The sequence below is a fragment of the Aethalodelphis obliquidens genome, unplaced genomic scaffold (genome assembly GCF_003676395.1).
Source record: "Aethalodelphis obliquidens isolate GAN/ISIS:26980383/991018 unplaced genomic scaffold, ASM367639v1 scaffold8, whole genome shotgun sequence".
NCBI lineage: Eukaryota > Metazoa > Chordata > Mammalia > Artiodactyla > Delphinidae > Aethalodelphis > Aethalodelphis obliquidens.
Window position 1 is genome coordinate 53,499,463 of NW_020837952.1, and position 15,915 is coordinate 53,515,377.

The 15,915-nt window shown below is 55.3% G+C and overlaps 1 protein-coding gene across 3 annotated transcripts; it reads right to left on the reverse strand.

The window, feature by feature from the left end:
• Positions 1-4,400: 4,400 nt before the first annotated feature.
• TXN2 (thioredoxin 2) lies at positions 4,401-14,960 on the reverse strand. 3 transcript variants are annotated; one of them, XM_027107521.1, is made up of 5 exons: positions 14,832-14,960; positions 14,090-14,352; positions 12,131-12,254; positions 5,183-5,303; positions 4,401-4,697 (listed from the first exon to the last, which is right to left on the reverse strand). In XM_027107521.1, exons 2-4 carry the CDS (start codon positions 14,350-14,352, stop codon positions 5,190-5,192), a joined length of 501 nt encoding a protein of 166 aa, XP_026963322.1. In that variant the 5' UTR covers positions 14,832-14,960; the 3' UTR covers positions 4,401-4,697; positions 5,183-5,189. The 3 variants fall into 3 exon arrangements, with proteins under 3 accessions (XP_026963322.1, XP_026963320.1, XP_026963321.1); XM_027107519.1 differs by having other exon boundaries at positions 4,401-5,303; positions 14,832-14,959; XM_027107520.1 differs by having other exon boundaries at positions 4,401-5,303; positions 14,878-14,895.
• Between the last annotated feature and the right edge of the window lie 955 nt (positions 14,961-15,915).

The following is a 15,915-nucleotide window of genomic DNA, read 5'->3' on the forward strand; positions in this document are numbered from 1 at the left end:
GCCCAGAGAGGCATCCACACACACTGGCTGGCTGAGGTTAGGGGGTGGAGCTGCCATGCTGGGACTGGAGAGAATATTCCAGCCTTAGCAGTAGATCCTAAGCAAAGCAATCTTCCGCCTCCTGCCCGGGGACTGGGTGGGGGAGGTAGATGAAAGAGACGCCCAAAGTCCCCACTCTTGGCATGAGAACAGGGGTCCTATGACCACCCCTGGGGGTAGCACAGTGGCAAAGGGAGAGGTAGAGGGGTTGGGTCGGGCCACCGCACCCTCCTTTCCCAGGGTGTGTCCTGGGCACATCACACCACCTCTCTGGGCCTCAGTTTCCTCATATGTGAAATGGTAACAAGAGTTGCTACCTCAGGTGGGCGCTGGGGGCTTAGATGTGGGTGGCACACCTGGCAGGGTGGGACACAAAGGAACCGATGCCGGATTGCCTGCTTGCCGATGCTGAGGCAGCGGACCACAGACGGACAGCTACTTGACTGTGGTCAGCCGGGATGCCGGCTAAAGGTGGGGAACCAGCTCAGTCAGAAATCAGCAACTGTGTAACAGTGGCACCCTTGCTCACAAAAGGTGCTCCCATCCATGGCTGTGTGTGGACAGCTGGCTCAGAGGCTGAGCGAGAGGCCAGTCAGACGTGGCCGGGAGGCATGGAGAACAGGGGACCAGACTCAGGGTGAATTCCAGTGGGCATTCTCCAAGGGTGAGGTCACCACCTAGCTCCCCAGGCTGCCGGAGCCACAGGCACCACTGAGCCGAGCTCTAGAGCAGGAGGGGGTGGAGGTGGGGGTCAGAGCCAGGACACAGAGCCAAATAAATACAAGACCCACAGCCTGGCACCGCGACCGGCCCCTCCCATTGTGAGGTGCTGGCGTTCTTATCTCGGGAAATCTGGTGTTTCCTGTTTAAGATGTAGCTTAGAGTTGGGGGAAGCTGGGGGGAGGGGAAAAGCAAAGCAAAGGACATTTCTCAAGAGCCTGCTGGGTATAGCAGCAGGTCTAATCCTCAGGATGACCTCATTCCGTGGTGACTGTTATTAGCCCCACTTTGCAGATGGTGCAATCGGGGCTCAAAATGGTGGAAAACTTTGCCCCAAAGACAAAATGGTACAGCTAATGGGTAAGAACACAGAGACTTTGGAATCAAACACATCTGAGTTCAGGTCTGAGCTCTGACACCTGTTCATGCCGAGTTACTTAAGCTCTCTTGACCTCAGTTTCCTCATCTGTAAAATGGTGATAATGATAGCCCCTACCTCCTTGGGTGGCTGTGAGGGCTCGGTGAGATGGCACAGGTGACACACACTCAGCGAGCGCCAGCCACCATCATCCCCATTTTGCTGATGTGACAACTGAGCCTCAGAATGGTGATGCCCACCACTGGTGGGTGGCAAGTTCAGGGTCTGAACCCAGATATGATGCTTCCGGCCCTACTTACACCACTGTGGACTGACTGATGGTGGCCCCCAGCTTCCAAAAGGCTGTCAGGAGGTGGCTGAAGAGGCGAGGCTCCCAGATTTCCGGCAGAGACATGGAAGCCAGCCTGGGGACCGGGGTTCAGGGTCACGCCTGCAGCCGGTGTTCCAGGCAGCGGAGAGGAACTGCGGCAGCATGCCTGGAAGCCCGGCTTGTCCGCAGCATCCTGCCCTCCGCCGACATTGTTCTCTGGACCCTCTCAGCCCAGGGGCTGAACATTAGGGGTTTCCGGCAGCCTGGCCAAACTACCTTCACTTTCCGGAGAAGCCTTCGCCAGACAGCTGGGGTAGGGGCTGAGCTGGCCCCGAGCCCCAAGCCCCAGGCAGGGCGTGCTGGGAAGGGCACTGGCGCGGCCCCAATAACATGCCCTTGACCTCAGGTCCTGACCCCGGAGACTGCCCTTCTTAGAGACACGGCTGCCCTCCTCGCTCCCGCTCCTGGAGCCCAGGGAAGAAAAGGCCGTGACTCATCTTCATTTCAGGGTTGGCTGAAGTCAGCGCACTCGGCTTCAGGTCCTCGTCACAAACATTCTGCAACCTGGGCAAGCCTCTGCCTCCCCGTGCCTTTCTGAGAGCCTAGAAGGTACCCCAGGCTCCCTCGCACTCTGACATTCGTTTAGGGTGACCCGCTGCCCTTTGCTCTGTTGTCTTAGAGCATGAGCTTCTTGGGGCTGTGGTCAGTTTCCCTCCCATGTTCATCGGCGTAGAGGGAACCCACAGTAGTGACCACCGTTCTTCCATCCAAATGTTTCTAAGACCTGCTAAGGCTCTTTGGTAGTGAGCATTCCCATCCGGAACAGGGTCTCGGCCATTCCGCTGATGTCACTCAGCGCTGTTTCCTCATCTGTGTAATGGGGAGAGCTGCCTGGCAGGGGAGCAGTAGGGGTCACAGGAGAGAACATAAACTCTACAAACTGAAGCTTCCACCTCTGCCCACCCCCCCCACCCCCCCGCCTCCGGATCAACTGGATAGACTTGGTATTCCGAGAATAAGCGTACAGAAGCCACACCCCAGGACGTCTCGGGGCTGAGGGGGAGCCCGTGGCTGTGCCCCCTTTCCTGGGCTTTGCACGTATCTGTGCTTCAGAGGGGAGGGGGGTGTCCCCTTGACCCCAGCAGAGCTGCCAGGCCCCACAGCTGCACTGCCAACCCCTCTTCCACAGGCCCGGGAGCCCGAGGCACCCAGAGGGCAACGGTGGGGCCGACGATGCAGAGGCAGCGGTGTCCTGGTGAGATCAGCGCCGTGGAATTAGTCAGACGGGATCACCCTGAGGATCCTGCACTCACAGCCAGTGACTCATGCCGCGTCCAGCCTCACAGGCGGAGAAGCCAGCTGAGGCGGCACCATCTCACCTCGCCCCGCAGCACACCTTTTAAGGAGAGGGCGCTCCGGGCAGTTCAGAGGCCTTTGCCAGCCCTTCTCCACACCTGCCCGGGGCGGGTACAGGGGCCAGACCCCCACCCGGGTTCAAATCCGGCATTGGCACGTTTCAGACGTGACCTTGGGCAAGTCAAGTTCCTGGAACCGGTGCCTTCACTTGTAACGTGGAAATAATTCTTGCCTCGCGAGAGAAGAGAGGAACTAAAGGAGGCAGCGTGTATGCAAAGTGCTTGGCAGTGGGCAGCTGTGAAGGAGCGGCAGAGGACAGCGGGAACGGCCGGGCTCGGGAGTCAGGCGGCCCGGCTCTGAATTCTCGTCCCAACCCTTACCCGCTGGGCGTCTCTGAGTTACCCAACTCTGCATCAGTGCCTTTTCTATAACATGAGCTGAAGCTGCCTGCCTTGTCAGCCCGTGGTGAGATTAGGATCACACGCTACCTTCCGTAGGGCGGCGGGGGAGGTGCAGGCGCAGGGCCAGCCCAGGTGCCTGTGGACTTCCTGTCTTGGACAACGTCCCCACCCTCCCTGAGTGGGTGTCGTGCGTGAACGGGAGCGATGATCAGTGCTTGCCTTGTGGGGCTGCCGGGGGGGGGGGGCGGTGCTTAGAACAGAGCCTGGCACCCAGGAAGTACCCTCTACGTACTGGCTGCCCTTATTTATCTTACACACGGCTCTTGGCCTTTCTCCACGAATGCCAGCTGCTGGTTTACTCCCCTTCCACATGCCTGTGACAGAGCCCAGGCCTGCGGCCTTCCAGAGGCCACAGGCCCTGCTTCTGAGCCAACTCCGCCCTCTGGCGCCAGTCACAGCAGCCTTCCCAAGGCAGTCCTGGGGCCGCCCCCTCAAAGACCCTGCGGTAACACAGGCAGTTCCAATAGGGACACCAAGGACACTGAGAAGAGTGCACACAGCACCCCAGGGCCAAAGGGAAGGGTGCCGGGATACCCCTGCCGCCTGGCACCCAGTGAGCGGGCATCTGAGCTGGGCAAGTGAGCCAAAGGGCAGCTTGGCCACACGAGGAAGAACAGGGGTGGGCTTTCCCAGCTGGTAAGCCTGGTGTGCCTGACACCCTCCTCCACCGGCCAAGGCGGGGCTGGGAACAAGAAGGGGCAGAGAGCCTGGCCCTGAGGCCTCGGAGTTCCTGTGCGCACACACACAGGAAGGACAGCCCACCTCCCAATGGGCTGGGGTGGGGAGAGGGGCAGGCCAGGCTTCTGCAGGAGTGTGGGCCTGTCAGCAGAAGAGGCCCCCCGAGGATCAGTTATAAGAGCTCAGGCTGCAGAGGCAACCAGCTCTGGGTAAAAACCTGGGCTCTGTACCCTGACAGCCTCTGTGTCCTCATCTGCATAATGGGGACAACAGACACCCCTCTGCCTTACTTGTATGTAAAGGCGTCTTCAGAACAGTGGCCACCACTGAAACCGGTATTAGTCACAGGAGGGGCTGGTCGAGGGCAAGAGGGTTGTGGGAGTCAGAGGAGAAAACAGGGGCAGAGCCTGGGAAGGGGCCACGGTGCTCCCAGGGCCCAGACAGAATGGAAGCCGTCGACAGTGCAAACCCTAGTTTTATTGGTCCAGTTCTTTCCGTGAAGTCTCCTGCTCGGAGAACCGAAGGGCCAGATGATGGTAAAGGAGGGTAGTGTCTCGAGCCTTTCAGAGGCAAGGGTTTGCAGGATGCCCCCAGCCCAACACACGTCCGCTGCCCCGGCGCCTGGGAAGAAAGAGGGAGGTGGCTCTTTGGGGGGTGGGGTTGGGGGGTGGACACGGTAAGCTAGTGCAGGGCCCAGGGTCTGTTCTTCACAGCGGGAGGTAGACAGGACCACATAAAGTTCTTTATTACAGACCTACAAAAAAATGAGGGAATTATGTATATTACTCTCACTTGTTTGGGTTTCTTTTTTCCTTCTTCTTCTTTTTACAAAACAGCAGCAGGAAAGAAAAATGCAAGAGGCAGATGAGCCAGGCACCGGGGTTCAGATCAGAAGGGAGCATGGAGACCAAGCCGTTACTGCAGGCTGGCCCCGGGACTCTGTCCCTGCAACCTGGAAGCGTGGCGACCAGCCCTAGAGGGAGCAGGCAAGAGAATGGGTGGGGAGACGTCTGTCCCAGCTCGGCGGCGGCGCTGCTCCTTGGGCAGCCACCCTGGCGGTCGGCCAGGTTGGGAGCACTTGAGGCTCCTGTGTTTGGAGGCCTGGTCTCCAAAGCACGGGCCCACGGGGGCCAGACAGAGGGAGGAGGCGGGAAGGGCCAGCACAGAAGGGCTGTGAGTGCTATCGGGGTCCCCACGGGAACACGGGGCCCAGGCGGGAGGGGCAGTCAGGACGCTTCCCTGCTTGTCAGCCAATCAGCTTCTTCAGGAAGGCCTCCAGCTGGTCCTCATCCTTGATGCCCACAAACTTGTCCACCACGTCTCCATTCTTGATGGCCAGCACGGTGGGCACAGCTGACACCTAGGTGGAGGGGACAAAGGAGGCCCAGTCACTCAGAGGTGAGCTCCTCTTGACCGTTATTCCCAAGCTGTGGGGAGAGGGCTGGTGGTTCAGGCAGGGCAGTGACTGCCCAAAGCCACGGGTGGGCCCCCTTCCCTTTGCGCAGGGGTACGGCAGGGCCTGCAGGTCCGCTCCTGGAGAAACTTTTCCACTGTGGGCTCCCAGCAGTACCCTTCCTCCCCCAACTGTGTGCCTGACTCACTGTCCCAGTGGTTTGGCTGGAATGACAGGAGAGATTAAAATAACCCGTGCAGCTGCAGGCCAGAGCTGTGGGCAGGGAGGAGCTGAGGGGCTAAGAGAACCGCCCCGAGGGGCGGCCTGGCACACGGGGACCAGGAGAATCGGAATCCTGGCCTTGCCACTCATCAGCTGGGCGCCTTGGCCGGGTCACGCCAACTTCAGAGCCTTGGCGCCCTCTTCTGTGAAATGGGGATGAGTTTCTATGGTGCAGGTCTAGGACAGGGATTAAAGATTTGGATATAAAGCTGCGTAGTCAGGAACTCACGCTCTGGGGCCGGCTGAGCCAACCTCAGGCCGTTCTGGGTGAGCCATTTCATCACTCTAAGTGTCCGTGTTCTCATCAGCAAATGAAGATACTACCAGGGCTTATATTAGCGGGCATAGGGGCTGAACTGGCTAATCTCTGCAAAGTCTCAGCACAGCGCCCTGCACTTGGCACGGTGCCCGGCACACAGTGGGCACTCAACAAATGAAGGCCACAGAGGGCACGTCACAAAAGGAAAACCCAAGGCCCCGCGCAACCTCGTTCAGCTCCACGCCACGATGGTTAACAGGCTCCAGAAATTCAATGACTCACACTGGGCAGTGTGGGAGGAGGGGCTCAGCATTGTGAACCTAAATTTATTTTTTAGGGGGGTTGGACATTCTTGGCCTGTGAAGCATTTTCTCAAGCTCCCCCAGGGGACCTGTACAGATCACGTGGTATGTAAATGAGGCCCAAGACCTGCTCTGGCATCGCGCATTCTGCTGCCTGGGCTCCCCACCTGGCATTGATGGCATTTGAAAAAACTATATAAACAGAACAAAATAAACACAGACTTTTCTAACACACAAGTTAACTACAAAGTAACTTGTAGTTACTTTGTAACTACAAAGTAGTTACATTTACAGTTACATTTGTAGCGATTTCTACAAACGTACCAGTTCTTCAGGTGTCCTGAGTGCTGTCCTGCCCATGAGTCACCCTGGGAAGCCAGGCCTAAGATTTGGAACGTTCTGACTGTGCATACGTCAGTTACAAAACAGAAGCGCAGCCCAGTCTCAGTATGTGGCAGGCTGTGCACCTCTCTTCTAACGGGCTTTGGGGACAAACACAACAGGTAAGATGACAAGAGTCCCTGTCCCTGTTAGTGCCTTCAGGTGCCCTCAAGGCTGTCCTGGGGCTGCTGTTGGTGGCAGCTGACACGCTTCCCAGAGGCAATGTGCAGGCAGACCCACCTGGTGGTGGGCTTACCACCACACGTGCCCCTGCTCATGGCGCCACCACTGGCTCCGTCCTTCGCGCCCCTGGCACGTGTGATAGCACGAAGTGCAAGGCTGAGCACATGGCTGCCCTGTCTGCAGGCCCAGAAGGGGTCCTTCCAGGATGCAGTCCCTGGAGGCGCCCCGGGCCCGCACATGCAGTCTCCTGCGCCCTCTACTGGTCTGTGGAGGCAGCGGCCTCACATCCGGCAGCTCTGAACTGAGGCCCAAGGCTCAGGCACGAACTGCTCCACTTCGCCCATGCTGGATCCCATGCTGTCCTGTGCTTCTTTAACTGAGGTAAAACTGTATCTCAATGTCTGAGCAGTGGTCTAATTGTTTTTACCGTCCTCCCTCTGAGCAGGACGCTGTGCTCACTGAGGTGGCTTGGAGTAGACTCAGTTCTTCTCCAGAATTCTAGATGATTCCCTTTACAATCGCATTTGTGTAAACTCACACGTGTGCTTACACACGCACAGACCATGCTGTAGTTGGGTGTACAGCAGACACACTGCAACTGTATTTTCATGACAACCCAAATCTAGTCATTACTGATCAAGGGAGTTCTTTGAGGTTTGAGCCTAGATATACAGACAGACAGACACACACACACACTCACACACACAGAGTCATGGGCCTGCGAGAAGCTGGATTTCCTAGGACACTTCCGGGATACCTGGGCGGTGACTGGACTTCCCTTACCCCCAAGGAGGAGGATGTGGCTTTGCTGACCCTGAGTCTGGTTCACAAATCTGGAAGGGCTGGTGCCTGTAAAGACTGCCTTAAATGGAAGTGCGCAGGTCCCTGGCACATTCTCCTGGAAGGGCAATGTAAGTGTAAGGGGATCGCGGTGGGGCGAGGATTCAGCTACCCTCTCAATTCCGGTGCCACTGAGGGAACCAAGAGGCCGGAGAAGAGATGAAAAGATGCGCTAAGATGCGCTGAGCTCCTGCTCGTGAAGCCACCTGGAGGCTTCCATGCTTGGCTGAAGGCCCCGGGAACTCAGGAGGCGTAGGGGTGTGCGTGTGTGTCTTCCCACCAACCTGCAGCCCCCCAGCCCACATTGCCACTGAGCTTGGTGTCCCTGCCTGGTCTTCTCCCGTCTCACCCCAATTTCCTCCATTTGTGAAATGCAAAGGACCTCCCGAGGGACAGGCGGACGGGCACAGTGCTAGTTGTCACAGGAGACTGGTGACCTCCTCCTCGGCCAATTGCAGAACACAAAGGAAAAGGTCACTGTCACCCCGGCAGCCACATACTGGTGCTTTTTACGTGTCAGGGACAACCCGGACCATTTGTGTGTGCTGGCTCATCAACTCCTGCCTCAACGTGGGCTCATTTTACAGATGAGAAGACTGAGGCTCAAAGGCTGAGTGACTAAGCGATAGGGCTGGAATTTGAAACAAGATCTGTGTGACGTTGCTGTCGTGACATCAAACTACATTATACCTCGGCCCAAGAGCAAGGGATTGGAGATGAAAACATTGAGTCCCAGCAGGGCAGGGAGGGATGTGTGGGGAAGCATTGAAAGGATCTCATGCTTCAAATGAGAAAGGCCAAATGCTTTGTAGAAGCTTTTGGATACAGGAAAAACTATTACTGAAAGAATCGAATCCAACCATATAACATCCTGGAAAAGGCAAAACTACGGAGATAGTAAGAAGATCAGTGGCTGCCAGGAGTTCAGGCGGAGAGGGGAGGAAAAGGTCAATCAGAGAGGATTTTAGGATGGTGAAACTCTTCTGTGTGAGACGGTAACGGTGGATTCGTGTCATTATCCACTTGTCCAAACCCACTCGCTGACGGCACCTCCCCTAGAAGGCCGGCCCAGAGCTTCAGGGCTTTTGCTCCTCGATGTTGGGTCCTGGACTCCCAGCAGTGGCATCACCTGGAAGCTTGTTAGAAATGCAGAATCTTGGACCCTTCTCGGACCCACTGTATCATAATCTGCTTTTTAACAATATCCCAGGTCATACTCATGTTTGAAAGTACTGATTTAGAAAACTTTCAAAATAAGGGAATATGGTAATGACGGAAGTACTGTGCATTCCAGCTATGCGTTATTTCAATAATACTGAAATACTATTCAATGAACTGTCTATGAGGATGTGTGGACCATTAAAAATTCAAATAAAAAATTCAAATGAGGTACCCCAAATATTTACAGTGGTTTGTTTCTATGCTAAGATTATTGCTACTTGGTTGTTTTTATAATGTTGTTTAAAGGGCATTCTCTGTAAGATGAGAAATGAAAGGATGAAACTCCAGGTGTGAGGCGAGCAGCAGAAGCCCCAGAAGAAAGCATGAAGGTCTGCAGCCCGATCCGCTCTCTCCCCAGGGTCTGAACGACGGGGGGGCACCCAGCAGAGGACCTGAGGCGACGGGGAGCAGAGAGCGCTTCACTCCGCCAAGCCAAGCGGTGCAGAGTGGGAGGGGGCACCCCAAGGCCCCGGGCCACTTTCCCTTCCCTCTCCTTTGGGAGATGGTGAAATTCTAGGGTGGACAGTTGACTGAAGCATAGAGTGTGGAGGGAGGGGAAGAGGGTGTGTGCTGGGCTTGGGGGTGGCAGGAGAGCTTGGGAAGAATTATATTCCCTGAATAACTGAAAGCAGTCTCTCCAAGTCCACCCACCATTCGGAAAAGGCCTTCAGGCTTCGGGGGAAGCTGTCCCAGGAGGCACTATGGGTCTCTTAGCTGAAACTTCTTCCTCAGACTCTCTTCAAAACAACAGGTGTGAAGGAAGGAAGGAAGGAAGGAAAGGGGTCGGGGAGGGGTCAGGAAGAATCCCCACCGGAGCTTCCTAAACCCTGCAATGACATCAGCCCAGGACCTGGCAAAACCAGGAGGCCGGGTCCAGGGGACGTGGGCCCAGCAGCCTTGAGGAATTTCTATATGACACCGTACTATGTGGACAGTGGACGGAGGGAGAAGACCCTACAAGAGGACCTCTCCCCCACCACACACTTCCCAGGCATAACCACAGGGCTCAGGGCCCGGCCGTACATCACCTGGAATGCAGGCTCCCTGGAATGCAGGTGGGGTGGTCTTGGGGATTCTCACCACCCGTGCGGCCACAGCTGGAGGAACTGGGTGATTCTTTTTTGTATCCTTACAGCTACTACAGTTGCTGAGACACGGTCGGTGCTCAGGATGTGTTGGCCTAAGTTCCACTGCCTGAAGCTGAAGCTCAGGAGGGAGGGAGCCTGGAGCCCGCCCATCACCCTGGGGTGCCCAGAAGCTCCAGCCCTAAGCTCACACCAGAAGACCACACCCTCACTCCCACAGCTGCCGTGGGTGTCTGGGGGAGGGAGGGGCAAGCAGTGAAAGCTCTAGGGGCCCCTAAATGGTCAGACAAGTACCCCCTTGACTGGGCAATCAGTGGGAGAGCTTTTGAAAACAAAAACAAAAAAAGTACAATTCATTGCTTCCCTGGAGCCCTTGTAAGCGGCCCCCGGTCACCCAGTGCCATGCATAGTCTCACTTTGGTGATATCCCCCCAGCTACCTGCAGCCGTCACCTGTGGCTCTGCCTGCCCAGCATTTTTTTCCTTTGCCTCTGGTCAGCGCAGCCGGCTTTTCCTTTGAGTGACCACCCCAGCCCCAGCTCCGCGGGCAGCCAGCCTATTCTCACCCCCGCCCCCATCCCTTTCCTGCCACAGGGACTGGCTGGAGGATGGGCATCTCTACTTTGCCTGGTCTAGAGAGAGTCGAACCTGGACTTCCAAACTCTGAGAAAGAGAGATGCCACCTCTTTCCGTCACTTATTACCAGGGAGGGATGTAGTTCACTCTGGCCAGATCTAGATGTTTCAAGAGAACCAGAAATCTGGATGTTCCTGTAAAATCTTCTGAGTTTTAAATAACAGCATCTGATTCAGCATTTAAAAAAAAAAACAAAAACACTTCGAGGGCCAGACCAATCAAGCTAGTGAGCCAGATGTGGCCCACAGGCCACCAGGGGCGACCCTGGCTCCGGAATAATGCCATCCAGGCCCCTTCCAATTGGGCGGCAGTCGGCCTTCCCAGCTGGCTGTCCTCTCACCGCTTGCTCGGCCCTTCACCGTGGCCATCCAGCCACAAGGGACCGCTCCCCTTTCTCCAACTACAAAGTGGTCTCCGAGGCCCAGAGGACGCTCCGCATCCCACGCATCTCCTGCCCCTCTTCCTCTGGCAAGCCCTGCTCCAGGCACACAGGTCCTGATGTTCTGTGCGCAAACGTGTGAGATCCTGACCTCAGGGCCTTTGCAAAGGACGTCTGCTCCACTGGATCGCTCTTCCGAAGAGCAGCCTGGTTCGGTCCTTACTCCCTCCAGGTCTTCGCTCAGCTGTCAGCTTCTCAGCGAGGCCTTCCCGAGCCCACCCTTTAAAAAAGGAAACCCTCCCCAGCCCTGTGCCCGGCACTCCCACCCCGCCTCCTGATTTCTTTTTCTCCACGGCACTTATTATCTAAAGCAGGGATCAGCGAACGGTGGCCCACGAGCCAAACCTGCTGCCCGCTGCCTGTTTTCGTAAATGAAGTTTTACCTGCACACGGCCACGCCCATTTGTTTAGATACTTTCTATGGCTGCTCTCGTGCTACAAGACAGGTGAGTATTGCAACAGAGACCAATGCCCTGCAAAGCCTCAAACGTGTACCACCTCGTCCTTTAGAGAACAAGTTTGTGGATGCCCAATCTAAAATACTAGCATGCAGGCTCCACAAAGGCAGGGATTCTGTCAGCTCTGTTCACTGCCACATCCTCACCACCAAGTAACAGCCCTGGCCTTGAAGGGACTCTGAACACATGTCTGCTGAAGGAACGCACAAACCAGTCAGGCACAGAACAGCTCATGTCTCTGTGTTCGCTGTGCTCTCGGCCCTGCCTTCTTCTCCCATCCTTCATGGCTCTGCTCGGAGGGTCCCTCTACTGTGACACATTCCCCATCCCCTTTACTCCCCCACCCCAACCCCGGGGACAAGGAGCTCATCTTAGTTGCGCCAGAATCATGTACGCCTGGCACGCCGTAGGGCTCACAGATGGATGGATGAATCCATGAATGAGGGAGGGCATCAACTTCCCAAGATTCCGAGAAAAACCTGGTGTTTGGGGTCACACATCCCACTGCCTAAAGGTGGTGAAGAGAGACAGGAGGCTCAGAGGACCAGGGGAGTCACATCTGAAGTGCTCTGAACCCCTGAGATCTCTAGAAAGAATCAAGACACCTCCTTACTGGCTTCCTGGTGGCCCCCAAGACGTCTCCAGCTCTCCTGTGGCCCCAAGCATCCCCACACCAGTTGCCCTGTGGCCATCCCCTGCGGAAACATACCTCATACTCTATGGCGAGGTCTGTGTGGTCGTCAATATCCACCTTGGCCATCACCACCTTTCCATGCTGCTTGGCCACCACCTTCTCTAACCTTGGCCCCAGGATCTTGCAGGGACCACACCACCTCGGAAGGGGAAGGAGAAGCATCCCGTCACAAAAGCGCTCGCCAGTCAGTCTACGATTTCCCAGGACCTTCCCTTGACCCACATCTTTCTGAGGGACTGTCTGGCCTCATCACCTCTGCTTACGGTGTTTGGATATTAACCTGTAATGCTGACATGCCAGGTAACTCCAGGAGACTCTGCAATTGGGAAATTTTTACAGGGTCTGGATTTCTAAAACACGGGCCTCATCCTAAGACTCTTAGAAAGGTTATTTCATGTATTTCACTATATCTAAAAGAAATACACTGTCATATAGATGAACACGGGATTTGACGTTAAAAGGTTTAGGTTCAAAGACAGGCTCCTGCCAACCAGCTGATTGTTCTGAAGCTTCAGTTTCCTCATTTGAAAGCGAGACTCTGGATCTAGAAGCTATGATGAGAAATCAATTAAGACAATGTGGATAAACATGCTTTGTAAGCTGCAGAGTTACTTCAAACACCTCACGGACTCGGAACTAAGGGAACTGAAACCGGTAGCTAGGGAGTATCTACGACTGCCAGCCACTGTGCCAGGACCTTCTCAGCTTTTACTACACAGAACCCTCAACCCTGCAAAGGAAAAGAAAACGTCTTCCTAAGAAACTGAGGCCCAAACAAGTTACGAGACTTGTGCAAGGTCTGGGACTGCATCCAAGGTTGTGTTCCAAGTGTCTTCTTTTAGCCCCAGGTTACCCTGTGATCCCCCAGGCCCTCTGTCAACTGCCGTCACTGCACTAACACAGGTGTTCCCCTCTAGATGGTAAGCCTAGACTGTCATCTCTAAGTACGTGCCACTAAGGACAGTGCCTGGCACTGACTGAACAAACTCACCCCCTGCCTCCTTTATGGGGAAGAAGATAAGGCATCACCCCACTTTTCATCCATTTTAGAAGCCTTCTCCGGTATGCTCATCAGACCAGGAGGGCAGGACAGCTCTGCCTTTCACGAACCCCCGACTGGTGACTCCTATTTTATTCTCAGTCTTTAAACCCTTTGCATTCAGAGATTTTAATGAACTCACAACACCTAAAAACCCAGTCTGCAAGACCTTATCTCCTATCAAAGTGAAGAGAGGGAGGCAGAAGGACACCACATGGCCCGCCCAAGGCAACACAGTGAGTCAGAGAAAGAATGGGAAAGAAAGCAAAAGAATCTGTCAGTGGTTTGGTTTGCGCAAAAGGCCTTCCAACTTCTAACTCTGGCTTCTTTCAGGATGCCCCATTCTGAGGGGTTGGTCCAGTAGTTTTGGAGTCAGGCGTCTAGCCGGGCCTCAAAGGTCCGGAAATGAAGAAGGCCAGGCCAACAATCAGAAGGCCACAGACATTTAAATATCCCTAAAACAAACTCACACAGCACTGGAAAGAAACTCCTGCCTATCCCCTGCATGCCTGGGCACCACTGCGGTGGCACTGATAACTTTTTGCCAGCCCTTCCCAGGTTAGGTGGCAAGATGTTAAAATCAAATCAACTCTCTAACGGGCCAGGAACTGGTATACACCACAAGTCAGATGATGCTGGAGTCATATTTTTCCTGCTTTGGTCCAAGCTGAAGATGGCCGGGGCCATTCGGGCAGTGAGATACACAACATAAGTGTTTCGCAGCACCGATCACAGTGAGTTCTGAAGATTGTTTACTAGTTTGTCTCCTACCAAACTATACTTAATCTTTGAGAGAAGGGATTGGGTCTCATCAATCTTTGGAATGAGTCTACGTATGAGAAGAATCCAATGTAGCGCTGAGACATAGCAGGCTCTCAATAAACAAATACCTGAACGAGTGATACCCCAGTCTTCTGCCAACTCCCAGGACTCACTGTGCATGGAAATCCACAACCACTGGTGTCTCACTGTTGACAACTCGGTCTTGAAAGTCTGGTCCATCCTGGATGTTAAAGGTCGTCGTACAGACTCTGGTGGTGTATATTGACCGGGCTTGGCTGGGTGTTACTGTCAGGTTACCGGGACTGCGTTGTTGGGTCTGCAGGGCCCTGGACGCACGGGGTGCCCACCGACTCTGAGAGGACTCCCTGCAGATTACGGAGGCCAGGAACCTTCTCAGGAGAAGCCGCTGAGCCATCTGTGAGAGGAAGAGGCAGGAAGAGTAGGGGCAGTCAATACACCATTAAAAGAGAGGTATACGGGAAACTCCGAGGCTCAGGTAAATCGTGACATGTCCAAAATAACCCAATTATTAAATGAGAATCAACGTTGGAACCCACGGCGGTCTGAGAAGTCCTTACTCTATCGATTACTTTTTTTCAAAGTGTTTTAATGGGAAATTTAGGACAAAGGGGGTGGCTGTCAAAGGATCAGGAAAGAGGAACCGCAACAATTCAAGGAGGAACGAAGAGGCACGGGGTAGGAGGGGGGAACTGAAAAAGGAGGAACGTGTGTGTGGAAGGAACTGGACGCCACCAGGGACCCCGGCTCCCCGGATAGCAAGTTCCCCCAGCCCAAGGTCTCTGTCCGCTCGGCCGCCGGCCCGCACAGGAGCGCGCCAGCAGAGTGCCTCAGCCGCCTTGACACCACCTCGCGCCACCCCCACGGGCCTCCTACCTCCCTGCAGCGAGAGCGGAGGCATGCACAGCGCGGCCCTCCCCACCGGTCAAGGGCACTCCTGTTGTCACTTCCTCAGGGGAGGGCCTTAGGCGTCACTTCCGGGCACAGGCTACCTAGAGCAAGCCTTTCTGCAACGTGACGGGAGGCGGGGTCGAAGCCTCAGTTAGGAATCGGAAGAGAAGGGCTGTTGGACGGAGAGACCGGAAGAGGGGCGGGCCCTTAGGGAAGGGACCGGCGAGAGGGGCGGGTCCTCAGGGGGAGGGACCGGAAGAGGCAGGCGGGCCCCAGAGGAGGGTCCGGAAGAGGAGGTGAAGGAGGAGGGAGCGACTGGGAGGTACTAGTTGGAGAAGAAGGGCGGGAGGGAGGGCTGGTTCTGGAGTTTGCAAACTCTTGTTGCGGTATATGTCAGCCAGCATCGCACCCCTTTGTCTTATTGTCTCAGTGCGGCTTCGGAGCAACAAGAGGACGCTTTGTGGCCATTGTCTGTCACTTGCGACTGTATAACCTCGTGGTTTCGGGCAAGTCACCATGCCCCTGGGGGCTTCTGTTTCCCAATACGTGACATAAATGGCTGGGCTTGTCCTCCACCCCGGCTCCTCAAGCTTGTCTCTTTGGAGTGCTGGGGAACTGGGCCCGGACAAGTTGCCAGATGGTGGTAGTACTTGGAGGGCCTGCCTTTGAGACCCCACAGAAAGTGTGGTGACCTGTGAACCTGCTTGGGCCTGGGCCTTGCTTTCCCACCCGTTGTCACTGCCATGGACAACAGGGGTCCAGGCACCTGTGTGTCCCAGGCTGGTGTCACAGTCACCCCTTGTCTCCCCTGCACCCTGTACCTTACCTTACAACCATTCCTGACCTGTTCTATGAATACATCAATGCCTTTTCCTTCCTCCTTGCCTTTGCTTAATTTGAAATGCTTTTTTCTCTGTCCACTTGGTAGAGCACTTACTCATCACCTCTTCTTTGAGCAGCGTTAACTGCCTCCTTCTCTCCGGTGCTTTGTTCATGGTTCTTAGTAACACAGTGCATAGTGTCTGTCTCTTCCACGAGACCATGTGCTTCCTGTGAGTAGGGATTTGTA